The 27,636-nt window shown below is 36.4% G+C and overlaps 2 protein-coding genes across 6 annotated transcripts; both read right to left on the bottom strand.

Annotated features, from left to right (window-relative positions):
• Positions 1-999: 999 nt before the first annotated feature.
• Positions 1,000-8,631, bottom strand: LOC122043075. 5 transcript variants are annotated; one of them, XR_006129433.1, is made up of 15 exons: positions 8,494-8,631; positions 8,341-8,406; positions 7,469-7,534; positions 7,295-7,367; positions 5,719-5,796; positions 5,365-5,462; positions 4,405-4,478; positions 3,871-3,958; positions 3,641-3,798; positions 3,404-3,446; positions 3,186-3,251; positions 2,939-3,016; positions 1,740-1,826; positions 1,552-1,641; positions 1,000-1,318 (listed from the first exon to the last, which is right to left on the bottom strand). XR_006129433.1 is itself a non-coding variant. In XM_042603527.1 (14 exons), exons 1-13 carry the CDS (start codon positions 8,590-8,592, stop codon positions 1,749-1,751), a joined length of 1,065 nt encoding a protein of 354 aa, XP_042459461.1. In that variant the 5' UTR covers positions 8,593-8,631; the 3' UTR covers positions 1,000-1,308; positions 1,740-1,748. The 5 variants fall into 5 exon arrangements, 3 of the variants coding, with proteins under 3 accessions (XP_042459461.1, XP_042459462.1, XP_042459463.1); XR_006129434.1 differs by having other exon boundaries at positions 1,552-1,662; XM_042603527.1 differs by lacking the exon at positions 1,552-1,641 and having other exon boundaries at positions 1,000-1,308.
• A 2,424-nt stretch (positions 8,632-11,055) lies between these two features.
• Positions 11,056-15,142, bottom strand: LOC122043076 (tubby-like F-box protein 8). Its single transcript, XM_042603531.1, has 6 exons — positions 14,899-15,142; positions 13,558-13,923; positions 13,295-13,382; positions 12,299-12,431; positions 11,409-12,218; positions 11,056-11,320 (listed from the first exon to the last, which is right to left on the bottom strand). Exons 2-5 carry the CDS (start codon positions 13,912-13,914, stop codon positions 11,492-11,494), a joined length of 1,305 nt encoding a protein of 434 aa, XP_042459465.1. The 5' UTR covers positions 13,915-13,923; positions 14,899-15,142; the 3' UTR covers positions 11,056-11,320; positions 11,409-11,491.
• Between the last annotated feature and the right edge of the window lie 12,494 nt (positions 15,143-27,636).

Raw genomic sequence — 27,636 nt, forward strand, 5'->3', positions numbered from 1 at the left:
CCCGACACCTTTGAATGCGGTGAAGCTGAATAGGGATGGTAAATTTTTTTTTTTATTGTAACGATTCTGACTCATTTGGTGGTTCATTTGATGATCTTTGGATCATCGACCGTAGATCGTCTATCGTGCTGTTACTTATTAGGATTTTTCATCCCTGATCAATAGATTTTTTTCCCCCATGATTCGAACTCTAGACCTTCAGACTTAAGTACTAAAGTTTATGAATCCTGCTAGTCAAGTGAGAGTTTAGGTTTTGTGGAGAAAATTTGAAATGAAGATGGGACAAATTCGGAACGGGTATGGGACGGGTTCGGAGAGGGTATAAGAATACTATCCTCATCCTCGAATCCATCCCGAATATTATTATTATTATTATTATTATTAAATAATAATAAGATTTTTTTAAAATATTAATAATAGTGTTAATATTAATATTACATTTTTTTTAAAAAAAATATTAATATTATTATTATTATTATTATTAATATTATCATTAATAATAATAATAATAATATAAATTAAATTTGAAGATAGAGCGGGGATAAAGATTTGATCTTCGTGGATTCGGATTCGGAGATTTTCCGAACCCGAAAAAATGAGGACGGGATGAGGATGAGGATAACAAATCCGCTCTCGCCCTGCCCCATAGCCATCAATCCCTGAACTCGAAAAAATAAGGACAAGATAAGAATAGAGATGACAAATCCGCCCTCGCTCCGTCCCATTATCATCCTTTAAGCTGAATATTAGTACAATAGTCAATTAGGCCTTGATCAATTCTTTTGATTTAATATGTATTTTTTTTGTCATTCAATTATTATTATTATTCTTTAAATAATAATAATAATAATAAGCCATTATTATTTATTGGATAGCAACGTTAGGCCATTGCTATTTTTTTTAATATAAATATGATAATTTAGATATAAAAGTCTTCCCATCAGTGAACATATATATAAACACGATAATTTTTTCTATCCAAAGTGAGAGAGCAACAAGTTTAAATTTCTAAGAGTGATTTTTGAATTACGTGAATATCCCATATTTTGTAATGTTAAATAGAAGATAGCATCACTGGAGAATTACAAAATTACACAGTAACTATTTAATATTTTGTTATGTTACACAACTAAACGATCACAAAGGAACATTGAAACACACTGGGCGAGAGGATGACTAAACAGAGAACCCGAACTTGGCATTCATCAACAGTTTGGTAGAAATATCAATGTGTGATGCGAATGCCAGATGTTTCAATTTATCCAGTTACAATGGTTCGAGTACACGAGCCTTCCATGAAGATTTATCCTGCGTCGATCTAAACAAAAGAACTCGTTATCTAGCGGCTTCGACATTAAATTTTCCAATTATTGCAGAAGTTTTGTATAGAAGTGGAGGAAGAAAGTAATTGAATTTTCATATCTACTTGGATGAAAGAGTTTCTCACTTGTGTTTCTATCCAAAAGTGGAGAGAAGAGAAATGGAAGACGAAAACGATTTTAAAAGGTCAAAAGTGTAGGAGAATCTCTCTCGCTTCTCAGTTTCTTTTACCTGTCCCTTGCCTCAGAGTACATGTCATTAACACTGGTGTATCAGATAAATTGATAAGAACTTCAGAGCACTCTTCCTTTCTTTTTTCGCCTGGCTCGCCTCCAGTATACACTCCATTAACATTGGTGTATCAAATAAATTGAAAAGCAAAAGGCAGTGACAACGTAAGATATTGAGTATTATCATACCTGTATTCGTTAGTGCTGTTCTACAGCATCAGCCACAAAGATACTACCAGAGTCGCACCATCCTGCAAGAACATCTGCATTTGAACACTGAAGAGAAGGAAAAAAAACACAGTTATCAAATAGAGATGTGAGAGAAAATAACAAAGCGGTGAATAGTTATGAACTGGTGATTAGATGACCAACAAATGTTGCATATGGCTCCAGAGTTTGACAATTGAAATCAAGATCCATTCAGGTTCTTCAAGATTTTATACAACGAATCGGATTTTTGTTTTTTGAAAAGAGTAGATTCCCATCCCTGTCAATGAAAGGGCACCTTTTCAGAGCCTTATGCAAATCAGTTGAGAGTTTTTCCCACGGCGTTTAAGAAAGTCAGTTGTGAGGAGCAACACCTAACAAAGAAGAAGCCTCGCACCTGGATACTCATTCCAGATCAAGCTAGGCCAAGAGTTCTACTTTAACTCTCATTAAGTGCACTGAACTACGTCTAGCTCAGGTAGGTCAGAGATCACCCGCAATACAACTCCAATTCAGCAGAGTTACTTCCCAACTTGGGCAGAATTAAAACAAGACCCAAACTAATTCAATCCAAATTGCTTCCCACCCCAAGGAACCCAACTGAAATCTGATGAAACCCTTCAAGCCAAATTGCATGGAAACCCACAATCCAACCAAGGACTAGACCCAGAGATAACTTTGAGTGAATCCACAATCACTTCAGGCAAACTGAACATAACATTGTATGATCTTGACTGAACTCGGCAAACTTCTACAATTTATTGTCAGACCACCATAACAAATCTTAATGCTATTTCAATTCTATTCCATTTTTAATTTTATTATTGGCAGAGATTGTCTAGGCACTAGGTTTAGTTTAACATGCAACCATATGACATGTCATTCTATTGTTTTGATCGGGATGTAAGATTTTGATTATAATTTTTTATTGGTTATTGTTTTGTTGTGTCTATCTATTAAAGTGAAATCAGGCGCCAAGTCCTCCTGTACTAGAAAAATAATCTGTTGAAACAAATGCAAAATTAAAATTCAATGCATAGAATTGGAATTTTTGAAGTATGTGTTCAACACTAAACTTAGAGCATATAATTAAAATAATTTTATCAATATGTGCTAGTTTGAAGCAAACCTATTTCTTAGCCCTTATTTAATACAAGCAGATATGCGAGAAAGAGTAATACCTTACTAAAGCCCAACCAGTTTGAGTCTCCCCTAAATGAGAAAGTCCTTTTGCTTTCCTTCCATGCTCCACAAGTAACCTGCAATGGCGACAATTTTTAATGCCCACAGGATACATCTTCAGATCCAGCTTGTTCTCTACAGTATTGTTCAGCTAGTTGAGATCATGTACTTTCAATTTTCGTCTTTTCTATATTTTGGTTTTAAAGTGAACAACAGACTCATGTCTAGTGAATGCAAAATAATTACCTCATAATCAATACCTTGGACGTAAATATAATCAGAGTTTATAGTTGAGAAAGCAAGCCCTGTTATCTGCATTTAACAAAAATAAATAAAATACTACATATAAAGTTTATATATATTTTCCTTAAAGCCAAATCTTAACTAGATAAAAATTTAATAGAAGTTGCAAAAAGAACAGCCTCCTTAGTTATGCTTAAATCTGAAATGTTTTGGGGATACACCTCGTATTTTGAGCAGTTCACCCATCTTGAAACTGCTGACCACCTGAAGGACGGTAAAACAGAAGATTTTATCAGTGTTAAATATGAAATATGAATGCTAGAGAGAGAAAAATATAGCACACGACCTGAAAGTCTCAAAACTCCAATGGTAGCATAAGAACATAATTGATTTGTCAAAAAAAGAAAATCCAATAGAACTAGAAAGTTCTTCCAATACAGATGAAGAACTTGTCAAACCTGCGAGGATCATATATGGTAACAGCACGATCAGTCCCACCAACAGCAATTGCTCCAGAAGGTGAACTACACAGGGCATACATGAGGTCTCCAACGGAGCCACAAACACGTTGTACACATCCACCATTTTGGTTGGTCCTCAAGTCCCAGACAGACAACTGGATATACAGTAAAATAAGGACAAAAATCCTAGAAATACCTAAAGTTACAATTATCATAGACAAGTGAACCTGTGAGCCTTCAGTAACAGCTAGTACAGAGGGGCATCCTTCGTAATATGGATTACTGAAGAAGGTCAATGAAGCTGGATACCACAATCTGAAAACCAAGTATTGGATAGACAATTAGGACCACTGTAAAAAGTCAAACCTTGTTCACAAGTTCATCAATAACTCATAGATATCTCTAACTACATAAAGGATCATATTTGGCAGTCCTCAATGATAAAAGTTTGAACTTGCAATGCATCAAAGTTCAAAGAAAGAAAAAACAGTGATTACAAAATTTGGTTTGTGCATTAAAGCATTCAACAGTTTGAATATTGGAAAGGTTGGAGAAGACATGTTAGAGAACTTAACCATATTATTCATTTGTTTTGGAATATATTCAATGGAAATGAATATAATGATGGAGATGGAAGGGAAGAAATTACAATAAGCAGACTTCACTGATTAAAGAAGCATTCAACAGATAATTTGAATCTATGTGGTGAAAACAGAGACAGGAAGGAGAAAATTTAGGTTTGACATAAACACTATACTTACGTGTGTAAACTCCTAATGTGAATATCTTGATCATAAATATCAATACTTTTGCAAAAGCTGCGGGCAACTGCTACCTAAATAAAAAAGTATTTGACACAATATTAACTGGATTTGGATGGATATCAATGCATCCATAAACAGAATCAATTAAGCCAGCAATAGTCTCATTCTTCGTATTCTATAGCAATACGAGACAATCGGTCAGCATTCTACATATACTTTTATTACTTCCAGCTTATCCTAAAAAACTAATGTTCTTACCAACTGATTGACAAATTAAAACAATTTTTGTAAAGGGAAAATAATCACAAAAGAAAGCATCTATCAGTCTAACAAACCAGTTGTCAAACCATTGGAGAAAAGTAGATACAACAGATATCCATAAATGTACTTTTCTAAAAGTCAACAGCCAAAAAGCTTGAGAACCAAGAAAGATATCTGAAAATCAGAAGACCTTGGATTTTTAACATTGAATGTCAGATGCTGTTCAGCAGTAGTCAAACAAGATTCATTGTACATTCTCTTAGTAAGAATAAACAAAATAAAGTAGAAACGACAGGTAATTCAGAAGTGAGACTAATGGGCTAGTGCTTCAAGCCAATTAGTAACAAAAATGTGAAACAAGGCCCAGAGAAGTCTGAGAATGTTGTGAAGAAGGCAATCATCATGGTTAAGGTGTGATTACATTGTGTTGCAAGAAAAGCATATGCATTCATATAAGTTCCCTAATCCTTATTATAAGGGAAAAGAGTCCCTTTATCAGATCACATTTATAACTTTGTCCTAATTAGCAAATGAACTGCATGTGTTTGGGATCTATGAGCTACTTAGTGGAGGAATAAAGTATACTACTATGACATAATTGAAAACTTCAATGCATAAATTACTGGTTAATTTGAAACAGATAGCAAATAATGAGCAACGAAATCATTAAAATGAACTAAAAAATTAATAATATACTGTGGACCACTGCACTGGACTAAAGCAGACACCAGCCCAACTCCCTTCACCAATACCACAATCCCGAGGCAACACTGAATAAGAAATCCTGTCAATGTCTGATCAAATACATAACACTATGTTAATATGAGTGCCTCCAAATGCTACTGAAGAATTCTAATTAGCTTTGCTCTGTAAAGAGTATGTATCGGCATTATAAAAAAAAGACTTGGAGAATGAATGGTAGCTTTTGTAATGAACTAATATACTTGTTAAATTCCTGATTCTAATTCCCAGGACATAATTTTACAGATTAACATAAAACTTGAAGGAGTGACTACAGTACCATAGTCCGTATATGCTATTAAATTGTACCTGAACCAAGTGCATCCAACCATGATACAATAAGATGACCATAACAATCTACAGAACCCATAATAAGGCAATTATCGTCTGCAATCAGATAGAAATCAGATGTAAGCTAAAACAATAGAGTGCAATGAGCTCTAATATTTGGATTTAGTCAAGCAGTGGAGGAGAAAAGTTTATAAATTTGCACTCTCTGATAATATATACATACACATATCAGGGTGTAGTGAGATGGAATCTGTAACTTGTAACTGCTGATGCACATATTGGTTTTTACTCTTTGTGATGTTGCTTATTCATCTCCTTGTAGAAGGAAAAGCTTTTCTCTATAGTTAGCTATTTCTTCATGATCTCGGTGACCATAGTTTGAATGACAAAATAAACCACTGTATTTATAAGATCTAACATTATGTATTGGCCTAGACTAACAGTGCATGCTTCCTTTTCTCTAACTTCCATTGTGCTTTCACATCAGTTGAAAAGTTGAACATATGAACTAACAAATAATTTTATGATCTTCATTTGGGTGATATGGACCTAGTTAACGTAACATCTTGCTTGTATGCAGGATAGTCAGCATTCTGTGATGTGGGCACAAATAGAAACTATAGACTAAAGTGGCACCCGGTCCTCAATATCTAGTATCGACACATAAATCAGAAGTGTTTATATTTTTGTGCGGCCAAAGCATTGGAAAGAAAATATATAGTGATTATTGAAATAGCTAAATAAAAATGTGGTGCTAAATGAAATAGCCAAATGGCAAAGCCTCAGTTATCTTATTCTTTGTCCTTTTTTTCCTACACATGGTTATTAGGCTCGTTGAAGAATATGAAAATTGATATTCTTTATGTAATGATCATGAAGTGATGGTTGTGTAGGTGTTGAGCTGAAAGAAACAATCAAATAAACGAGAGTAGAATCTAAGGAAACAAAAGGAATACAGGAGCCAAAATGCCAATTGACAAAACCCTAGGACTTCCAAATCAAATTGGGAGAAAAATGTGTGTCAAATTATGGGATATGCATACTGCATGTGCTGTAGGCCATCATTCAACCAACTAACCTACATAAATTGTTTGGACTGCCTTTCTAAAGTTGGGAAGTATCCAAAGAGTGATTTAAGTAAATAAAATAATTTGCAAGCTCGGTCAATAAGATATTTATTATATTCAAGAACTGAACACTGAGTCCAAGAGCACTAGAAAATGCCTACTAATAAATATGATGGAAGAAAATGCTTAGACACAGTTCCAAAGTACTATAAGGAAAATAATATATCGTAAATTATCACTTATCAGCATTAGGTTAGTCCTATTTGAATTTTGCATCACAAAAAAGACATAAATTAGAGAAAGGTAGATAGGAAAAAACTTCAGTTTAGGACCTAAGCTACTTCTTAAAGACAGAAATAGTTCATCTAGTGATTATCTATTTCATTTCTTATATGATATTTAAAACTTCTAGTGCCAATGACAAAACGTATCAAGCAGCGAGAACTTTTTTTTGGGTGGGGGTCCAAAAGTTTGTTGCAAAAATTTGTAACAACAACCAGGTCTAATTGGACAAAAAAAAAACTGACCTCCTTGCGTAAGCGCTACACTTTGGACCTCTGAACGATGAGGACAACGGTCAACGATCGATGAATGTTTAACCTTTATTTTAGAGAATTCCAGAATATTAAAAGAGAACCTCCTCCAGGTGCAACATGCACCGTAAAAATCTTTGGTATTTCAAACCTATATAGAGATCATACCTCTGCATTAACAGGAATGAGAAGGCTTTCTTTTCCTGTAGTTATAATAGAATCTTCCATGGATATCTAGAAATATAATCATTAAGAAATTATATTGTATACCGTCAACAGAAAATGCATGCAATGTTTATGTTTTTGTAGTTACAAGTAGTTATCATTTCATTGCTTCATTTCCTGTTTTAAAACTTACTCCCTTTGCACTCAATTGTACAAAATGTAGCAGAACTTTCTTATTCATTAGTAATTGGCAACTGATCTGCCTAATCCGAAATTACTTGTACCTGTTATATGAGAATGCTTTTATATGACGAAGATCAACACTTATGTTAGAGGCTTGAACTCAAATTAACTACAGAGCTTCTCACTTTATGCAATCTAATAGAATTCAAGAAACTTGCTGAGAACCTTCAAGGCAAAGGTATCCTGATCGTAGGATGCACAATATTTAAACATAGTTATTCTCGATGGATAACAAAAAAAAGTGGGTAACTATTAATTTCTCATCCACCAAATTTAAAATTTCAATAACCTGTTAATTTCGGAGTCTCTGAGTGACCTTAACTCGATAGAGGATGAAAATAGTTAGCAAATAAGTGATACAATTCTAGTAATGGGAAACAAGAAAAACTACGGTCAAAGATTTACTCAATGTATCTGCGGAACAGTCCCCACTAACTGAAGGAAAAAATAATGAAACAAACCAAAAGACGATAATTTCCATAACCAATTCATGTAAAAAACTCTACAGAATACGAAACGGGGGAAATAGCCCAAGATACAACTTGTAGAATCCACTCCACGAGAAAACAAAATTCATCAAAGAAACAGCACAAAAGTGCAACAAAACTCAAAGAAAGCAACACTGCACCTACCTCGATCTTGTAGACGCTGCATCCGGAAGCGATGTATACAGAGCAGGAAGAACCTCCATCGTTAACCTACATATCGAGATGGTGACGACGACATTAGGGAAGAGACCGGGGAGAGAGGAACGCCAAGGCTAGGATCAGATCTATCGAACTTACGTGTAGGGCGAGGCGAGTGGCTTGGATGTTGCCTGGCGACGGATCGCCGAGGAGCGACGGCGGCACGGCCGCCTTCCGCAAGCTCTTCGCTTCTAGCATTCTCTTCCCCCTCAAACCCTCTTTTTTCGAAATGAGCGTAATTTATGCAATGACTCAGTCACGTGCAATACACGTGATATGATCCCTGTAATTGAGTATAAAGTAAGATGGTAAATTAACTCAGCATTTGTAAATAAATTTGATATTCAACTTAGTGAAATTTATTTATGTTTGTTCAATATATATAAGATTAATTAAATAAATTTAAACAGCTCGTTAAGCTAAATAAATAAATTTAAGCATATATGTATTCAGCTCGTTAATGTTCGCAAGCAACGTTTATGAACAACGTTCATAAAAATAAATAAATTTAAATTATCAGACTCAATAACCAATCAAACAATTAAAATTTTCAAATAATCAAACAAATTTAATTGAGAGTTTTATGACATCTAAACAAACCAAATTCAAATCAAGTTCAAGTCAAGCTCGAATCAAGCTCAAGTCAAACTTGAATTGAGAGCTCGATAACATCTAAACGAACTAAACTCAAGCCAAACTTCAAACAAACTCAATCTTATAAAAAATAAACTAAGCTAAGCTTGAACAATCATTTTAAAAATTTGGTTCATTTTAAACTCGACTCGATTACCTTATGATCCGGCAGTAAGAATGGAGGGCCCACAATGGGATCCCGTCCGAGCGGAACCAGAGATTACCCAGCCAAAGGTTTGGGTTTCCGACGCCATAGTATAACCGAAGCCGAGTGGCCGAGCGGAGGTGTCCGCTCGGCCAAGGACAGAACGGCCGAGCGGGGGTGTCCGCTCGGCCGGAATAGCGGTGAGGGAACAGTGGTTAGCCGAGCGACCTATTCGCTCGGCTCGGGATATGATATGTCAGAAAAGGCATGATGATGGGATATGGTATGTCAGCAAAGGCATGGCGATTAGACTGTACGCCAGATAGCACTATTAAAGGCCCCACCATCACGTCACGGGAAGGTTGATACAGTAACAGTATGGTCTTATGGATGTCCTTCTGACAGACTCATATCTGGGCATGGTCGAAAACAGGTGATTGCTTTGATTGGCGCGCCCAGGCTCCTTCGAGAGGTCTATATAAGATTTCCATTTCTTCACCGGAGGTACACGAGTCTTCATCTTTGAGCCACTTCATTCATTTATTCCCTCGCCTGACTTGAGCGTCGGAGGGCCGTCGCCGAGACACCCCTCCCGGCTCGGTTTTGTTGCAGGTTCGCCTGAGCACTCGAGGACCCAGCAGGGAGCACCATGTCCCCAGCGTTCGTTGACACCTGTTTCGGACAGGATCACCTTATCAAATAAATTTGACCCATCCAAAACTTGGATCAACTCAAGTACATAGAGAAGTATATGAATAGAAATTAAAATAAATAAAAAATAATAATTTTATCAAATTTTATTTTGTAAAATCATAATATTTATAATAATTCATAAAAAATTATATATATATATATATATATATATATATATATATATATATATATATATATATCAATGGAAAATTAAATACGAAATTAATTTCAAATATTAAAATTATATGGAGAAAAAATAGGGATAAATAGTAGGCATATGAAGGCTCTAGAATTTAAATTTAATGTTTTTTTATTGCATTTGTGGATCAAAAATGCATAGTTCTTTATCTGAATAAAAAAAATGTATATTTGAGATGGTAAAAAAATAATAGTGATAGTTAATGAGAAAATTAAAGTCTCTTTTATCAAATATTCTATTAATATTTTCCTAATGATCAGTTCTATTAGTTTAATTTCCAATTCACTCAAGCCTTGCACATTTAATGAAAATTGATCAAATACAAAATCTTATTAAACTAAGATATACTATTTTTATCAAAGTATAAATTATTCTTATCACCAAACTTGTCAAATTTACTTTATTAAACAGCATGAATGTATCGCCCGACTAATTCTAGAGATAGACAGCCTTCCTTTTGGTTTGCTTACTGGATAAATTTGGAGCACAGGTAATATTCGTTCCATTTGGAAGGGACAAGGGACTATTGCACCATTATAGCCTATGCACTGCACCAAGCTATCTTCCACTTCACTTTCTTCCCAGTTGTTCTTGTAAAAAAACACTACTATTTTCCAAACCATCAAATCTGTTAACCTAAAGAAGAGCAAGTCCCTGATTCTGTCCTCTCTTCAGATCTGTCTTTCCAAGTAAACTCTCTACAAAGGTGCAACTTTGCTCTATAATAACATAGCTTAGCAAACTATTCGCATTGGGTGCTTACCAGCTGTGCTCTTTGGTCTTTACCTTCCTCCTCCTTTGGTCACAGGACTTTGTTCTTCCTTTTGCTTTATTCTCCCTGCTGTGATGAAAAGCCTAGAGAGAATTCAAAAGAAGGAATGATTTGTAAGGCAAATTTAAGACAGATGCATGTGTGTCGAACTGGTGATCAGCCAAAGTAAACCCCAACAATCCCTTCCCAGTTGAGCACCACAATGAAGAAGATGCAAAGTAAAAGGAAAAGTGAGTTTGTGATTTAGAATGACACTGCTCTGACCAACTTTCAAAAAAACACTTCAGGAAGTAAATGCATGGATGCTAAAGTTAAGACAATTCTTCGGTAAGAACACATTCTTTATGTGGACACAAATCCTAAAGTGAAGTGTGCACCAAGTAAATCTGATTGCCGGTAACTTGACGTTATGAACCCAAAGTGGCTCGCTTTAAAATTTGTAAGCGCTTTGGTTCCTCTTCACCTGATCAGCCGTAAAAGAGGCCTACACGGTAAAATATTCCGTCAGTTATTACTTTGTGCAAAATGTCTGACCTGTAGGATTTGCAAGAAGGCTTTAGAATGAGACATACATATGCTTCTGAGCTACAAGTCGAAGGACACGAGTTGTACGTTGATAACCATGAACTGACAATAGAGTGAATTTTAAATTTGTTTATTCACAAGCCAACTTGGTGTCGAAGCTACTCAAACAGATAGCGAAAGCTTGGAATGCTGAGAGGGGGTATCGGTAATCCATCGTGAACATGTCCTTTGCAACCTTGCCAAACTGCAGTATGATCTTATCATGCTCTGCGGGGGGTGCTGGCTGTGATGTTGTAGGAGCAGCTGCAGAAGGTTGTGTTGCGGCAATGAGCTGAAAGTTCTTTACGGAAGCAACAGTGACCCGGCCTCGAAAATTCAGGCACCAGCACTGCAATTGTTCATGCCATCTAGGGGGTTTGTTACAAAGAACTAGCGGTCTTTCCTTGGTCTCGATGTTCTCATCGCCATCTTGAGTTCCACCGATGATATCAGAAAAGCGAGCACTGCTGAAGTCCATGGAATGGTCCATCATGAACTTGGGGAAAGATATGCTGCGGAAGGACTCCTCCAGTGAACGTGAAACAAGGTTGTCCGGTTGGCCCGGAACTGTGCCACCAGGCTCAAGGGCTGAAGCAGGAATAGAGTGCATAACACAATGCATTCGACGAGGTCCTCGTGTGCCAAGGACATTTAGCTCATATGACACCTGAGCTATGTTGTAGCTGCCAGATGGGACCTTAGGGGAGACTTTCTTTGAGTAAAACCTACGGCTTGTTCGTCCAGGTGGGCAAATAGCAGCTCCGTTGTATGGAAGCTGAGTGTCATAGATTATGAACTTCGTGCCAAGAAAATTAGACCTACAAATGTGACAGGGAATCATTTGGTTTAACTTCACCAGTGCCATTTCAATGAACAATTAACAAACAAATTTCAATACCTTAACTTCCCGATGTAGGTGTTGGTTGATCTCGATATGTGTTCGGCATTCATCGAGATGACATATTCAGTACAAGCTGTCCTACGAATCCTTTTTGCTGAGAGAAGGAATTTTCCGTTCTCTACAATCACAGCTACACAACCAAATTAAACATAAGTTTGATTAGTAGAGATCCGAAACACATTAGTGCCATATATATATGTAACAATCTTAGACTCTGGAAAAGGAAAGAAGTAACAGAGAATAAATAAGACTAGCAGAAACTAACTCAGTGGTCACCAATCATTACATCAGAAGAAAAAAAGGGGAAAAGCGACCTAAGATTGTAAGAATGGAGTGACAAAAAGCTTCATTTCTCAGTAAAGGCTGTTAGAAATAAGTCAGCTAATACAACAATATGCTGACCAACATGAAACTCAAAGTATACTAGATGTTAGAACCAATCAACTTATGCACTACCCTTACGAAGTAGGTACAGAGGAGTCTGGGCTCATCTTCGAATCAGTTTTTCCCAGTTCTAGAACCCCATTCATGTTTGCAGAATATTTATAGTTGAATTAAATTTCTTAGCAAAAATAGTATATTCGTAGTTGCCTTCTCATGTATTATGTTGAATCTTCCATTTAAGTTAATTAGATCATCCTTCTTGAATCTGTTGATATCTTAGATTTAGTTTATTCTTCTATGATAATGAGAAAGATAACCAAATAATGAGATTTAGTTTGATCCGTTAATTAGCTCATTTAGATGATGAGTGTGACACATACAAATCTTAGAAGGACTGAGATTGAAGTTCACACTTCTAACTCTCTAGGTTTGATTAGACTAGCAAAAACACATAAATGCTACAGAGATATTGATTCCCAGTAAAATGGATAGTGAGCATAAGGTGATACACTACAGTAAATTACTGCTAACAACTTCAAAGGTGACAAGTAACGATCTTAGCAACGTTATATTATCCAGATGAAAAAGCTTATGGGATAGCAAACTTACCAGGACTAAGACAAAGATAAAGATGGTAAGTTAATTTGGATTTGTCCCTCTTGATGAAACACTGAACCAGTCCATCTCTGTGGCCAGGCTGCAAAAGTAAAATGCAAATTAGAACTAGAAAATGCAAGTGAAATCTAAACCTACTAGGCAACATAATGCTCATTTGAAAAAATAAATGTCACATGTAATTACTACATACAGTATGTTCTGGTGTGTTTTATCACTGTCATAAAGGTAGAATTTTTTTTTAAAAAAAAAACTACCTGTTTCAATGAGATTGGAAAAGTTATCTTCCCACAAAACTCTGGATTTCTTACTATCTCTTTGCACATCACCCTCCAAGCTTTGCACACAGATGCACAAGCAACAACATGCTTTCGGGATGGCCAGGTGCTTTCACTAGCCTCTAATCTTTTGATCACATCCCGGAGTAGCTCTGGTGGAAGGCTAGCCCAGCAACTCAACTGAATAACAGGAGGTGGATCATATGGCTCAGCTACGAAGCCTTGAGACTTTCCCTTGAGATGTACTGAAAGACTCCCAAGTTTTACTTCAAAACTTCGCCTTGACAGGCTCCCGATACTATCTCTTACATCACGAACTATACTACGGAAGGACATCTTGGGTAACTGCAGCCGGAAAGAGAGAGTAAGGATAAAAAAGAACCACGCAGGGGACAAATGTATGGAAGTCCAAATTTTGTGGAGTTGTAGTCTTCAGTATTCAACACATTGAACTACACAACAATGACAAAAATCTAGTGTAGCTGTTAAATCTAAAAGATCATGTAAAAGCAAGCACGCCAACAATAATAGTTACTACAAATTAAAAGAATAACTTGGCTCATATTTTCATGGACAACACAATCATTAACAATAACTTTTTTCGAAACCAATTCTAAAGAGGTACCAGCCATAAAGCAAGTGTTCATGGCAGAAAAAAGCAAAGTAGAAAAAAGTTTATTACCACCCAATGAATATGATGCTGCTAACAGACTATTATATCTAGTGTATGAAAAATATGGCTTGATTTCGCTTACACAAATACCTTGATTTCTGTATGTTTCAGTAGCAAAATTAGTAATATTCTAGCAATCTTCTTTAAAGTGTAGCAACCGATAAACAAAAGTACTATTCCTTCACAAGATAACAGAAGCTTAGACTTGAAAACCAGAATCTTGTTCTTGGATCAAACAAGGTACCACAGGCTATTGCATTACCGAATAAGACCAGCAAGATCGCGCAAGGAATTCATTGAACTCCAAAACGAACGAGAAATGCCAAAACATACAAAAAAATCCATAAACAGTTTATTGATATTGGGATTTCCCCCCAAAGCTTCTCTCTACTTTATTATCCTCCAATAACGCAAATCCAACACATAGTCCTCAGTAATCGATGAGAAAGTGAGAAAACAAAACCCAAAAGAAACCCTTTTTTCCAAAAAAAAAAAAGTGATTACTTCAAGGTCGCTTGTTTCGTTTTAAGCTTTGCCAAAATTAACTGCGAGAATCACAAATCACACGTTTGTGCAACAAAGTCCAAAATTTACACGTAAAAAATCTACTATTCTCGTCGGAAAGGGAACAAAGCCAGTGGATCTACCTCGAACTAGAAAAATCGGGTAAAAAATACACCCTTAGAGGAAGCAAGAACACCGCACGGCAATCGACTGCCACAATCGCACTACGGAACCGCCCGGCCGGATTTCCCATCAGCCATATCCACCTCTCCTCCCGTGCTCCCGCTCGCCTTCGTATCCCACTGGAGGACAAAGGCCGACGCCGCAGACGAAATTGAATGCCCCGTTTAAATCCGACCCAGAGTCGGGTGGAGACAGGAGAGGCCAGTGTAGTGTTGCCTTGTTGTCCTTTTATTACCACTGTCTGCCACACGATTTGACGGCGTCGCGCAATTGACGGCGAGATATTTTCACATTGCCCCTCTTACAGTCAAATATATCATTTTACCCTCTGAACCTTTAAAATATGTTAATATATTCATTTTACCCGTTGTAAAAACATCTCCAACGGCAGATTTCTAGGAGCTCTCTGATATTTTCTCGGTTGATGTGTCACATAAGTAAGTTCAACGTTTCAGAGCCGCTCCAGCTCCTTAATACTCTCTTCGTCTTTTGAAGGGGTCTATAAAATACAAAACTACTCGACTAATTTTAAAAAATATTAATTCATATCTATAAAAATTTCATATCAACTATTAAAATAAATCAAGAGACGTTCATGTTGGTCGATCCATTTTTTGAGACCCGCAATTCATCATATTCTTAATTAATATCAATAAGTAAAATTATAATTAATTAACAGTGAAAATGAAGACTTAATTGGATAAAAAAAATTATGTTTTTTTAGTATATATATATGGTCAAATAAATAAATAAATTTAAATAACTCCAAGATTAATATAAGAGATTGTGAACTATTTGCCCGTAATATTCAGGAATAATATACGTAAATATAACTCGTGAACTATATTTATTAAAAAATTATTAACAAATTTATAATAAATAAAAAACTTAATATAAATATAAAAAAACTTATATTATCAAACTTATTAACCAACTAAACAAATTTAAAAAATTAAATAATCAAATAAATTTGAATTAAATGTTCATTAACATTGAAAAAGTCAAATTCAAATGAACTAACCTCAACCTTTTAAAAATATTAAGTCAAACTTAAAAAATTATTTTAGTAGTTTGGTTAATTTTAGATTTGATTTATTATTATTATTATTATTATTATTATTATTAATAAGAACATTAATTTAAAAAAAAAATAGTAAAGAGGTTGTTGAGATGTTTTAATTTTTTAGTTATAATATTGGTAAGAAAGTGGGAAACTCATATGTTGTTGAGAGATTTTTTTTTCCTTAAGATAAGTAAGATTTTTTAGTTTTTTAAAATATATATATATAAATAAAAAAAAGTACATGAAAGTTATTATAATTACCACGTGCTAGTTTTGATTTAATCAATCAAATTAAGTTAGGTCATGTGTCTTTTGATATTTTTGTGTCTAAGTGTACATAAACTTAGGAACATGAGAAGTCGAGCGAAAGACGTGGTGAGCGAGAAGTATGGGACAGAAAATGAGTCGACGAGATGAGAAGTTGCGGAAGAGTACACGGGTGGACGAGAAGGAACATGCATACCGCATCGGAGGGACGAAAAATCGTAGAGGAAACCTGCTCAAGGAGAAGACCGAAGGTTCGAGTGAGATCAATTCCGAACGCCTGAAGCATCACCTAGACGAGCGCGGGGAAAAGAATGGTCAATACAGCAATTGACCATTCAGATTAGTAATGCTCAAGGCACCTCCAATGGCTTTAGAGGCGCCTCGAGCTTCAACAGGGAAACTACCGCATTCGAGATCCGGGGCGCCTCGAACATGCCTACGGCGCCTCGGATGAACAGTATCGAGACGCCTTCAATCGCTTTAGAGGCACATCCAACGCAGCAAAGTCGTTGAGTGATCATTGTTGCATGGATAAAAGTTTATCGACTTGGAGGTGCCTTGGATGCCTTAATTTGGAGATGCCTCCAAACCACGTCAACACAATGATAACTTTTCCCAAGAGGCTATAAAACCCCTTGGATTTATAAATTAATCATCAATCATTATATTTATTTTCCTAATTATTTCTAAGCTTTCAAAAATTATAAAAGGCTACTTTGCCTTCGTGAAGTAAATTTTTAGTAGAACTTTTAACAGTCTTGTATTAACAATCATCTCGATTGTAACTAATTAAATCTTTTTGTTCTCTTACTTATTTTATGTTATTATTTTAATTGTATTTAATTATCCTTGCTAAGTTGGAAAGCGAGAGACTCTTCTAACACTTTTTAGGGTTATTAAACCCATCTAGCCGGTCTACTTGGTCCTACAGTTACAAGCATTAGATGTATACAAAACGATAGATATGAGTCTGAACTTTGAGAAACATCCTCTCAATACAAGACACCTCACCTTTGAAATGAAATTGGTTCTGAGCTTGCCATACAAGAAAGATCACACAAATAGCTATTAAATAGTGATCCTTCGTAAGTCGGCCTTTCCCTTAGAACTTTCTTCAGAAAACTCTAAACAAACTTTCCGTCATATAGATGATTGGTCGAATTCCCAACCACTCCTGAACTATTTCCCAAAGTTGTCTCGTGATGGACCAATAGGAAAAATATAATCATTTAACTCCACAACTTGCTGGCATAGGGAGGATTGTTTGTGAGATTCAAACGTCAATATATGTTCACTGTCCGCAATCACCGATGAGCAAGCATCCAACAGCAAAATCGATGCTTGGGCAGCAAGCCGGCTTTCCATACATTAGGCGCCCAAGAGACAACCGCTACATGTGGCTAGAAAGATCAGTAGGCATTAGTTATGTCATTTTTCTCTGCGGTAAACCATTCTAAAAGTTTCATGTTGCCCTCCCTATATATAGCCTCCTCACTGTACAATTTGGCCATGAATATAAATCAACTTCTTGATCAAAGGAGAGACTGACGCTTTGCATTACCACTATCAAAAATCTGCACCATTGAGGTAATGGTGATGCACCCAACGAACCCAAAGTGAATCCTTCTTAGTTTGGATGTTCCATAATGTTCCCAAAGTGAATCCTTCTTAGTTTGGATGTGCCATGCATGGAAGACCCGAATGTTATAGTCTCCTTCGTCATAGATAAACAAATAGTCGCCTAAGAGATCAGTGGATACTTAGTGGAGAGAATAGATAAAAAATGACAAATTCCATAGAGTTTATCAATCATCTCATTTGGAATGGGAATAATAGATAACTAATAGCATTCAACTCCTTACAGCACTGACTGTACTAGCTTCAAGCGTTCTACATAAGATAAAATATGTTTCGGCTAAGAAATAATCTTTTTAGTCACTACATCAAGAAGGGGGTCCGTAATTTGGCATAATATAAATGGGTGACTTAGGCCACTTCACACGTAGGATGGAAGTGAAAATCCTCCTGCTCCGATGCTACATTCAATTGTCATGAGAATAGCTCAAGACAAAGACTGAATAATAAAAGATAAAGTGAATCATCTTGCCGCAAGCCATGACTTCCGAATAAGTATGATTTGCCCTAAGTAAGCTTGAACAATATAAATTTTGATTTGACTTAACCTAGTTACATGTCTATTTTAGGGAGCGTCTTTTGGAATTATTTCCCATCATAAAACATGTCTAATGGTCGAACAATATATTTTGGTGGAAGTAAAAAGAGATTTTATTTTTTAAAAAAATTATTTCCCGAGAATTTAATCTCTACTAATCATATGATAATCTATCATCGATTATGCCTGAGAGTAGTGCAAAAGTTCTTATGGAACTTTTAGAAAGAGAATTAGTTTTTTTTTACTACGATGTATAACGGACGAGTACCTCCTCTAGATCATTTCATCTATTTTGCACGTCAAGGAAAGTTTCTTTAGATTTGAAAATAGTAAGGTCGATCTGTAATATTTACATTTTTTAAGATAAATTATAAAAAAATATTAAATTTCGAGCAAAATAAAATATCCTCTAAATATTTTTTATTATTTTTTAAAAAATAAATAAAGTGAAAAAAAAAGAGGTTTAGCTTTATAGCGCATCGGTGATGGGTGAAAAAGCGTGTCGAGTCGGCTGAACCGGTGCTAAACCGGCACGACAACTTTCTTCTACGTATAGCCACCAATAGGCTGAGGGGCCCACTGCCTCCTAGTGCGGCACCCAATCATGACGCGCGTAGGCAACTGGGTGAGGAATCAGAAAAAGGGTAAGATTATTTTAATGCGCCCGGCGAATGGTGATAACACCACACCATCTTACTCTACACGTCGACTCGCTCACGAAAAAGACAAAAAGCCGATTTAAAATAAATAAATAATAGTTAGCAGGTGCACGCCCTCGCCATCAAAGTTAGCAACCGTGAAATGTCTAAAACACCCCTGCTTCGTATCAATTTAGTTAATGCGCTTTTAATTTCTAAAGAATAAATATCAAAAATAATTTTTGAAAAAATATAAAATATTCAATGGTAAAACCGTATACAAATCTAATTAAGTTATGAAGATGTACATAGAATATAAAAATTACCAAAACACGTAGTGTAATTGTGTATTTATTAAAGAATGTAGAATAAATATCAAAAATAATTTTTGAAAAAATATAAAATATTCAATGGTAAAACCGTATACAAATCTAATTAAGTTATGAAGATGTACCTAGAATATAAAAATTACCAAAACACCTAGTGTAATTGTGTATTTATTAAAGAATGTAATAAAATGATGTGAAATTTTTATTTTAACTTTTTCGCCAATCTCCTCTTTTCAATCATGGTTTTTCATGTATTTGAACCATATTTTGAATAATTTTGATTTAAAAATAATAATGATGGTGATGGAGTGATCATTTTTTCCCTTCCCTTGCTCAGTTAGTGCATGTCTCGCCGCTCTTCGTAACTTTCTAATTGCAGCTTTATTTTAGTGGTAAAATCATCATTCCACTCAAATCCTAACTGTCTTTGTGTGTCCCTCAGGTAGCATCAAGCATTTTCACCTATAAATTCACATTGATCGCAACTTTGCAGTGAAGGATTTAGGGTTTTTGATAATAATCTCTTTCTTAGGTCATTGTAAAAAAAATTTTCGAGCATCGACAATTAAAGGAAGATATTATGTATTCGTTATTTTACATGATTAACACATAGAGATGATTAAATAGTCACCCTTTAGTATTTTATTGAACATACAAGATATGAAGCGCATATCCGTGATATATTGGCCAATATATTTCAAAATTGAGATTCAACTTCTCAAACCTTTAAATTCTCAGGTACAACTTATAATTGTCAATTTTAATCACGAAGTAGTTGTATAGTGAAATAAAATAATTTGAAAAGGTTAATATTTTAGGCAACTAATGACCCTGATAGTGGAGAATTATGGCAAACAAGGGCCTGATATAATCTCATATCAAGCCCAACGTGGACCTGATACGATCCTAAATTTGTCCTAAAGTGGGCTTGATATGATATCTGTAAGGTCCCACAAGCCAAGTTAAAACAAAATAATAGGCGTTAATTAAGAAATGAACTTATAACGTTTTTTAGAATTTTTTTGGGATTTTAAAAGAATTCGTAAGACATATTTTAAGGGGATAAGTCTAGTAAGACAATAAAATCCTGTTGGAACACCCAATTAGGTTGAGAGTTTAATTACCCTAAAGCCTTTCGCCGCTCACCCTCTCATCCTAATTTTTTTTCCTCCTCTCCTCTCCGCTGACGCAACCCACCCCCCTCGTGCCCTAAGCCCCGGCGACCTCGGTGGACGACGCCACAAGGAGCCGACTTCCGTGACTACTCTCTACTACCGGCGTGTCATCCCATGCGATAAGGCTCCTTTCAGCGGTACAAGAAGAGGAAAAGGCAAGTGCAATCCATTCTGTAGGTGTAGATGTAAGTAGGTTGATGGGGAGTTGAATGCATAGAGATTCCGAAGGGTCTCTCTGTTTTCTTTATTGAGGTTCTGAGTTTGGTTTTAAACTCCTTGATTGGAGGTTTATGATGGGTTTTAAATGTAGCTTTGCTTCGTTCTAGCGGTTTGGTTTCATGGGACAGATTCGAGAAGTTTTGGAACCTGATTTGTCTTCCTTGCATTATGCCTACCGGATGTTTTAGTTTGGAATAGTTTGGATTTATTTTTTTACTGTGATTTTGCTCTTGGTAATGATGCTGAGTTTCTAGGACGGACTTAGTAAATTGTAACCTTTCTGTTTGTGATTCTCGTTTCTTTAAGGTTGATATAAATTCCAAGCAGATTTGTAGCATTTAGGATGACTATTCTTGCTCTCTTGCTGCTTGTAGATGCCTCATGAACCTTCGAAGTGCAACAACACTTGTCTCAAAGAGCTTCCAAGAACCGGCGGAGAGTAGTCGGAGAAATCGTGTGAAGATCGGGAGAACTATTGCGAATAAGAAAGAGTGCAACGACTTTATACTTGGCGCTTCTAGGGCTCCCAATCGATTGGGCTTGCTCCCAATCGATTGCCACTCAGATCCCAGCGATCCCAACCGTCCAAAACCTACAACCTACGCAATGGTCATATCTTAATCGATCGACTGATCGATTGGGGAGGCTTGAATCGATCGCTAGATCGATTCAGCGTGCTTCTGTGCGCTTGCTTCCTCGCGATAATCCCAACTCCAATCGATCGCCCGATCGATTTGTTGGTTGCTACTCGGAAAACCTATAGGTTCCACTGTACAAAAATTTTGTACAAAGGTCTGAACCTTTTCCTAGCTACCATGTGTTCTTTTAAATTAAATTTTGGATCGCCTGCGGAACTTAACACGTTTGATCCAAAACTTAATCTATTAGTTCTTTTAGGTTTTGACTTAGATCTCCTGCGGAACTTTACACGTTCGACCCAAGTCTCCTTAAGTTATTAATTCCATTAAATATTAATTTCCATAATTGGTTCCCAGTACTGACGTGGCGAGGCACATGGCCTTCTTGGATATGGGAGCAACCACCACCGACTAGACAAAACCTTTTATAGAAAGCTAATATTTAATTTCCTAAAATAACTTTAGGTTAACCAAAAAGATCAATCAAATCACAAGGAAAAGAAAAAACAAAAGAACACAGCATCGAAAAAACATATTCGAAATTCTAGAACGTAAGCCTCTTATATTTGGTATTATTTCCATAAATAACTAGCATGATGCGGAAATAAAAATTACTAGTTATACCTTGTAGAAAAACCTCTTGATCTTCTACCGTATTCCTCTTCTAACCTCGGACGTTGTGTGGGCAACGATCTACCGAGATGAGAAACCACCAACCACCTTCTTCTCCTCCAAGCAAGGTTCGGCCACAAAGGAAAACTTCACCAAGGAGAAAAACCAAAATACTAACCAAGCTCCAAGAGATGCTAGCTTTCTCTCCTTCTTCTTCTTCTTCTCCAAGTAGTATCCGGCCACCACAAGAGCTCCAAAGGGAAGAGAGAGGTTCGGCCACCACAAGAGGAAGAGAGGGAGAGGATGGCCGGCCACACCAAGGAATAAAAGAGAGAGAGAAATAATAGATGTTGTGTCTCATGAAGGCACCCTCACCCTCTTCTTTTATATTCCTTGGCCTAGGCAAATTAGGAAATTTAATTGCAATAAAATTTCCTAAATTTCCTTAACATGATTTAATTGAGAAAAATAAAATAAAATTTCCCAATTAAATCTACATTGGCCGGCCATATCATTGGAGAACAAATTGGACAAGTTTCAATCAACAATTAAAACTTCCTAATTTGTTTCCGGAAATTTTAAAATTAAAATTTCTCTTTAAAAATCTCTACATGGTTAATAAAAGAAATTTCTATAATTTTAATTTTACAACATGCCAATAATTTTTAAAGAGAAAATAAAATATCTCACCAATCTACAAATAAGGAAAGAGATCTAATCTCTTTCTTTAATCTTTTGTAAATTTTACAAGAGAGATAATTTAATTTAAATTCTCTTTAATAAATTATTTCTTTCACATAATAAAAAATAAAATTAAAATTCTTTTTAATTTATTTTGGCCGGCCCTACTAGCTTGGGTTCAAGCTAGGGCCGGCCACCCAATCTTATACCTAGGCCGACCCTAGCTTGTTCCCAAGCTAGCTTGGCCGACCCCTATTGGGTGGGTATAGAAGGTGGGTATAGGTGGGTATAGAACTCTATAAATAAGAGGCTACGATAGGGACCGAGAGGAGGAATTGGTTTTGGTCTCCCGATAAAATTAAGCATCCCGTGTTCGCCCCGAACACACAATTTATTTTTATCAATGATAATTCATTCCACTAGAGAACTATCATTGAACTACCGCACCAATCCCAAATTATATTTTTGGGCTCCTTCTTATTATGAGCATGTTAGTCTCCCTGTGTTTAAGATATCGAATGTCCACTAATTAAGTGAGTTACTGACAACTCATTTAATTAATATCTAAGTCCAAGAGTAGTACCACTCAACCTTATCATCATGTCGGACTAAGTCCACCTGCAGGGTTTAACATGACAATCCTTATGAGCTCCTCTTAAGGACATTATCAACCTAGTATCTCTAGGACACAGTTTCCTTCTATAATCAACAACACACACACTATAAGTGATATCATTTCCTAATTTATCGGGCTTATTGATTTATCGAACTAAATCTCACCCATTGATAAATTAAAGAAATAAATATCAAATATATGTGCTTGTTATTATATTAGGATTAAGAGCACACACTTCCATAATAACCGAGGTCTTTGTTTCTTTATAAAGTCAGTATAAAAGAAACGACCTCAAATTGTCCTACTCAATACACTCTGAGTGTACTAGTGTAATTATACAGTCAAGATAAACTGATACCTAATTACAATACGACCTTCTAATGGTTTGTTCCTTTCCATTTTGGTCGTGAGTTACTGTTTATAATTTATAAGGTACTGATAATATCATCTTCTGTATGTGACACCACATACTATATTATCTACAATATAAATTAATTGAACAACTATAACTAAATGTAGAAAATTTGACCAAATGTGATTCTTTATTCATAATGAATGTTTACAAAGCTTAGGCTTTCAGTATACACTCCAACAATCTCCCACTTATACTAACGACTAAGCTGCCATATCTTCTACCATACATCTGATTCCCATTCCCTCCACATGCCGATCAAAAGCTTTCGCCGGAAGGGCCTTAGTGAAAGGATCTGTCAGGTTATCCGCTGATGCAATCTTGGCGATGACAACTTCTCCTCGCTTCACGATATCTCGTATAAGGTGGTACTTGCGCTCTATATGTTTACTTGTCTTATGAGCTCGTGGTTCCTTCGAGTTTGCAACTGCACCGCTATTATCACAATAAATTGTGATGATTTTGGGCAATCCAGGAATCACATCTAAGTCCATTAGAAAGTTCCTGAGCCATACTGCTTCTTTAGCTGCCTCAGAGGCTGCTACATACTCAGCTTCCATGGTTGAGTCCGAACATTTACGCTTAACACTCCTCCATGAAATGGCTCCACCTCCTAAAGTAAACACATAGCCGATGTAGACTTACTATTGTCCCTATCGATTGGAAATCCGAATCAGTGTAACCCACAGGAAGCAGATCGTCGCTTGGTAAACTAGCATATAATCTCTAGTCCTTCTCGGTACTTTAATATATGCATGATCCAATGTCCTTGTCGAGTTACTCGATATCTGCGACCATGCCCAAAGCAGATATCGGTCTCGTATAAGCATTGCATACATTAGGCTTCCCTCAGCCATAAGGAACTGCTTTCATGTCCTCTATCTCTTTCGACGTCTTTGGAGACATCTCTTTAGATAGAGCTACTCCATGTCTAAAAGGTAAGAAATCTTTCTTGGAATCCTGCATGCTAAAACGAGCAAGGATTGTATCTATATATGAAGCTTGGGATAGACACAACATTCTTTTCTTACGATCCCTTATAACTTTGATCCCAAGAATGTGTGCACAATCTCCTAAGTCCTTCATAACAAATTGTTTGGACAACCATACCCTTACGTCTGATAATACCTTGACATTGTTGTCAATTAACAAAATATCATCTACGTATAATACAAGAAATACCACCACGTTTCCGTTACACTTCTTATATACACAACACTCATCCGGACTTTGAATAAATCCATATGACTGGATTACTTCATTAAACCGGATGTTCCAAGATCTTGAATCTTGCTTCAGTCCATAAATGGACCGATTGAGTTTACACACTAGATGCTCTTTGCCTTTTTCAATGAACCCTTCTGGTTGCTTCATATGGATGTTTTCTTCAAGACTTCCATTAAGGAAAGCTGTCTTGACATCCATTTGTCAAATCTCATAATCCATATGAGCAGCAATGGATAAGAGTATCCGGATAGACTTAAGCATGGCTACTGGAAAAAGGTTTTCTCATAATCGATTCCCTCTTTCTGAGTGTACCCCTTCGTAACAAGCCTAGCTTTGAAGGTTTCCACCTTCTCATCTATCCCTCTTTTCCTTTTGTAGATCCACTTACATGCAACGGATTTTACACCATTTGGTGGTTCTACAAGCTCCCAGACCTTATTAGAGTACATAGACTCTATTTTAGAATTCATCGCTCTTTGCCAAGATCTTGCATCTATATCCGGGGATCAGGTTCATGTTTACCCGGGATCAAATCCGAAGACTCTCCCAAAAACATGAATCTCTCAGGTTGCCTCACAACCCTCCCACTACGATGAGGCACTGTCTGTGGTTGTGTATCATGTGTGACACGTGTTGCAGTCTCTTGTGGTACTTCATCTTGTACTGTTGGTACTAAAGTAGACGTGTCCTCTCTTAGTTCTTCTAAAACAACTTTACTACTGGGCTTGTGATCTATTATATAGTCTTCTTCTAAAAACTGGGCATTGGTGCTAACAATGACCTTCTGGTCTATAGGACTATAAAATAAACCACCTTTCGTTCCTTTGGGATATCCTACAAACACGCGAACTTCTGTACGGGATTCTAACTTATCAGCATCTGGTTTCAGCACATGTGCTGGACTACCCCAAATCCGAATATGTCTTAGACTGAGTTTTCGCCCATTCCACAATTCTATGGGAGTAGAAGAAACTGATTTAGAAGGTACTAAGTTCAAAACGTATACTGCTGTTTCCAGAGCATATCCCCAAAACAATTTTGGTAATTCTGAATAACTCATCATCGATCTAACCATCTCCATAAGAGTCCTATTCCTTCGTTCTACTACACCATTCTGTTGGGGTGTTCCAGGTGCAGACAATTGGGATTGAATCCCGGCCTCTGATAAGTAATTCCTAAACTCTCCTAAGAGGTATTCGCCACCACAATCTGACCGTAGTGTCTTGATACTTTTACCTAGTCGTTTCTCCACATCAGCCTTGTATTCTTTGAACTTATCAAAGCACTCGGACTTGCGGCGCATTAGGTAAATGTATCCATATCTTGAATAATCATCTATGAAAGAGACAAAATATTCAAAACCTCCTCTTGCCTGGACAGACATAGGACCACACAAATCAGAGTGAACCAACTCTAACACTTCTTTGGCTCTATACCCCTTGGCCTTGAACGGCCTTTTGGTCATTTTACCTTCCAAGCAAGATTCACAAGTTGGAAAATTTTCCAACTCAAATGAACTCAAAAGTCCATCGGCTATAAGCCTCTGAATCATACTTAAGTTAATATGACCAAGCCTTAGATGCCAAAGATATGCTTGGTTCACCTCCGAAGGTTCTTTTCTCTTATTAGAGTTAGAAGATGAGTTATAAATTTCCATGTTTTGCTTTGTGGAAGAAATTAGATTTAAAGTATACAAATTGCCAACTAATGCACCAGAATAAATAATCACTTTATTTCTTTTAATAACTACATCGTTACTGAAAGAAACTGAATATCCATCTAAAAACAGTTTAGAAACTGAAATTAAATTCTTTCTAAAACTGGGTACATAAAGATAATTTCTTAAAATCAAATTTCTATTTCTACTAAAAGATAAGTAGATGTCTCCCACTGCAACAGCTGCCACCTTAGTAGCATTGCCCATGTAGACGGTAATTTCTCCTTCAGATAGTCGTCGGGTTTCCTGGAACCCCTGCAAGGAATTGCAGACATGATCAGTGGCTCCCGTATCTACACACCAGGTGCTGGTAGATAACACCGCTAAACATGTTTCAACAACTAGAGCATGAGATATACCTTTGTTTTGGTTCCTACGAGGACAGTCCGCCTTCCAATGTCCTGCCTGCTTGCAGATGAAGCACTTGCCCTTCGGCTTCTTCACTCCAGCTTTAAATCCCGTACTCTGAGATTTATTCACTTTCTTTGCTGAACCAGCTTGTTTCTTCTTCTTCTTTCCTCTCGGTTTAGAAGTAGAACCATTTTCAGCATAGTGAATTTGAGCATTGTGACGAAATAATCCTTCTGTTGCTTGAAGTTCTGTCAGTAGTTCCGCTAATGAATAAATCCTCTTATTCATATTATAGTTCAGGCGGAACTGCTCAAAACTTCTAGGTAGCGTTTGGAGGATCATATCGATCTGGGTTTCCCCATCAATTTCTCCTCCAAGGATCTGTATCTCGTTCAGATAAGCCATCATCTTTAGGATATGATCCCTTACAGGAGTACCCTCTTGCATGGTGGCTGTCATTATCTTTCTCATGGCTTCTTGCCTAGAAGCCCTATCCTGATGACCAAAGAGTTCTTTGAGATTGTTCATGATATCATAGGCTGTTGGTAAATCTTGATGCTGATATTGCAATACATTTGAC

This window comes from Zingiber officinale, chromosome 2A (genome assembly GCF_018446385.1).
Source record: "Zingiber officinale cultivar Zhangliang chromosome 2A, Zo_v1.1, whole genome shotgun sequence".
NCBI lineage: Eukaryota > Viridiplantae > Streptophyta > Magnoliopsida > Zingiberales > Zingiberaceae > Zingiber > Zingiber officinale.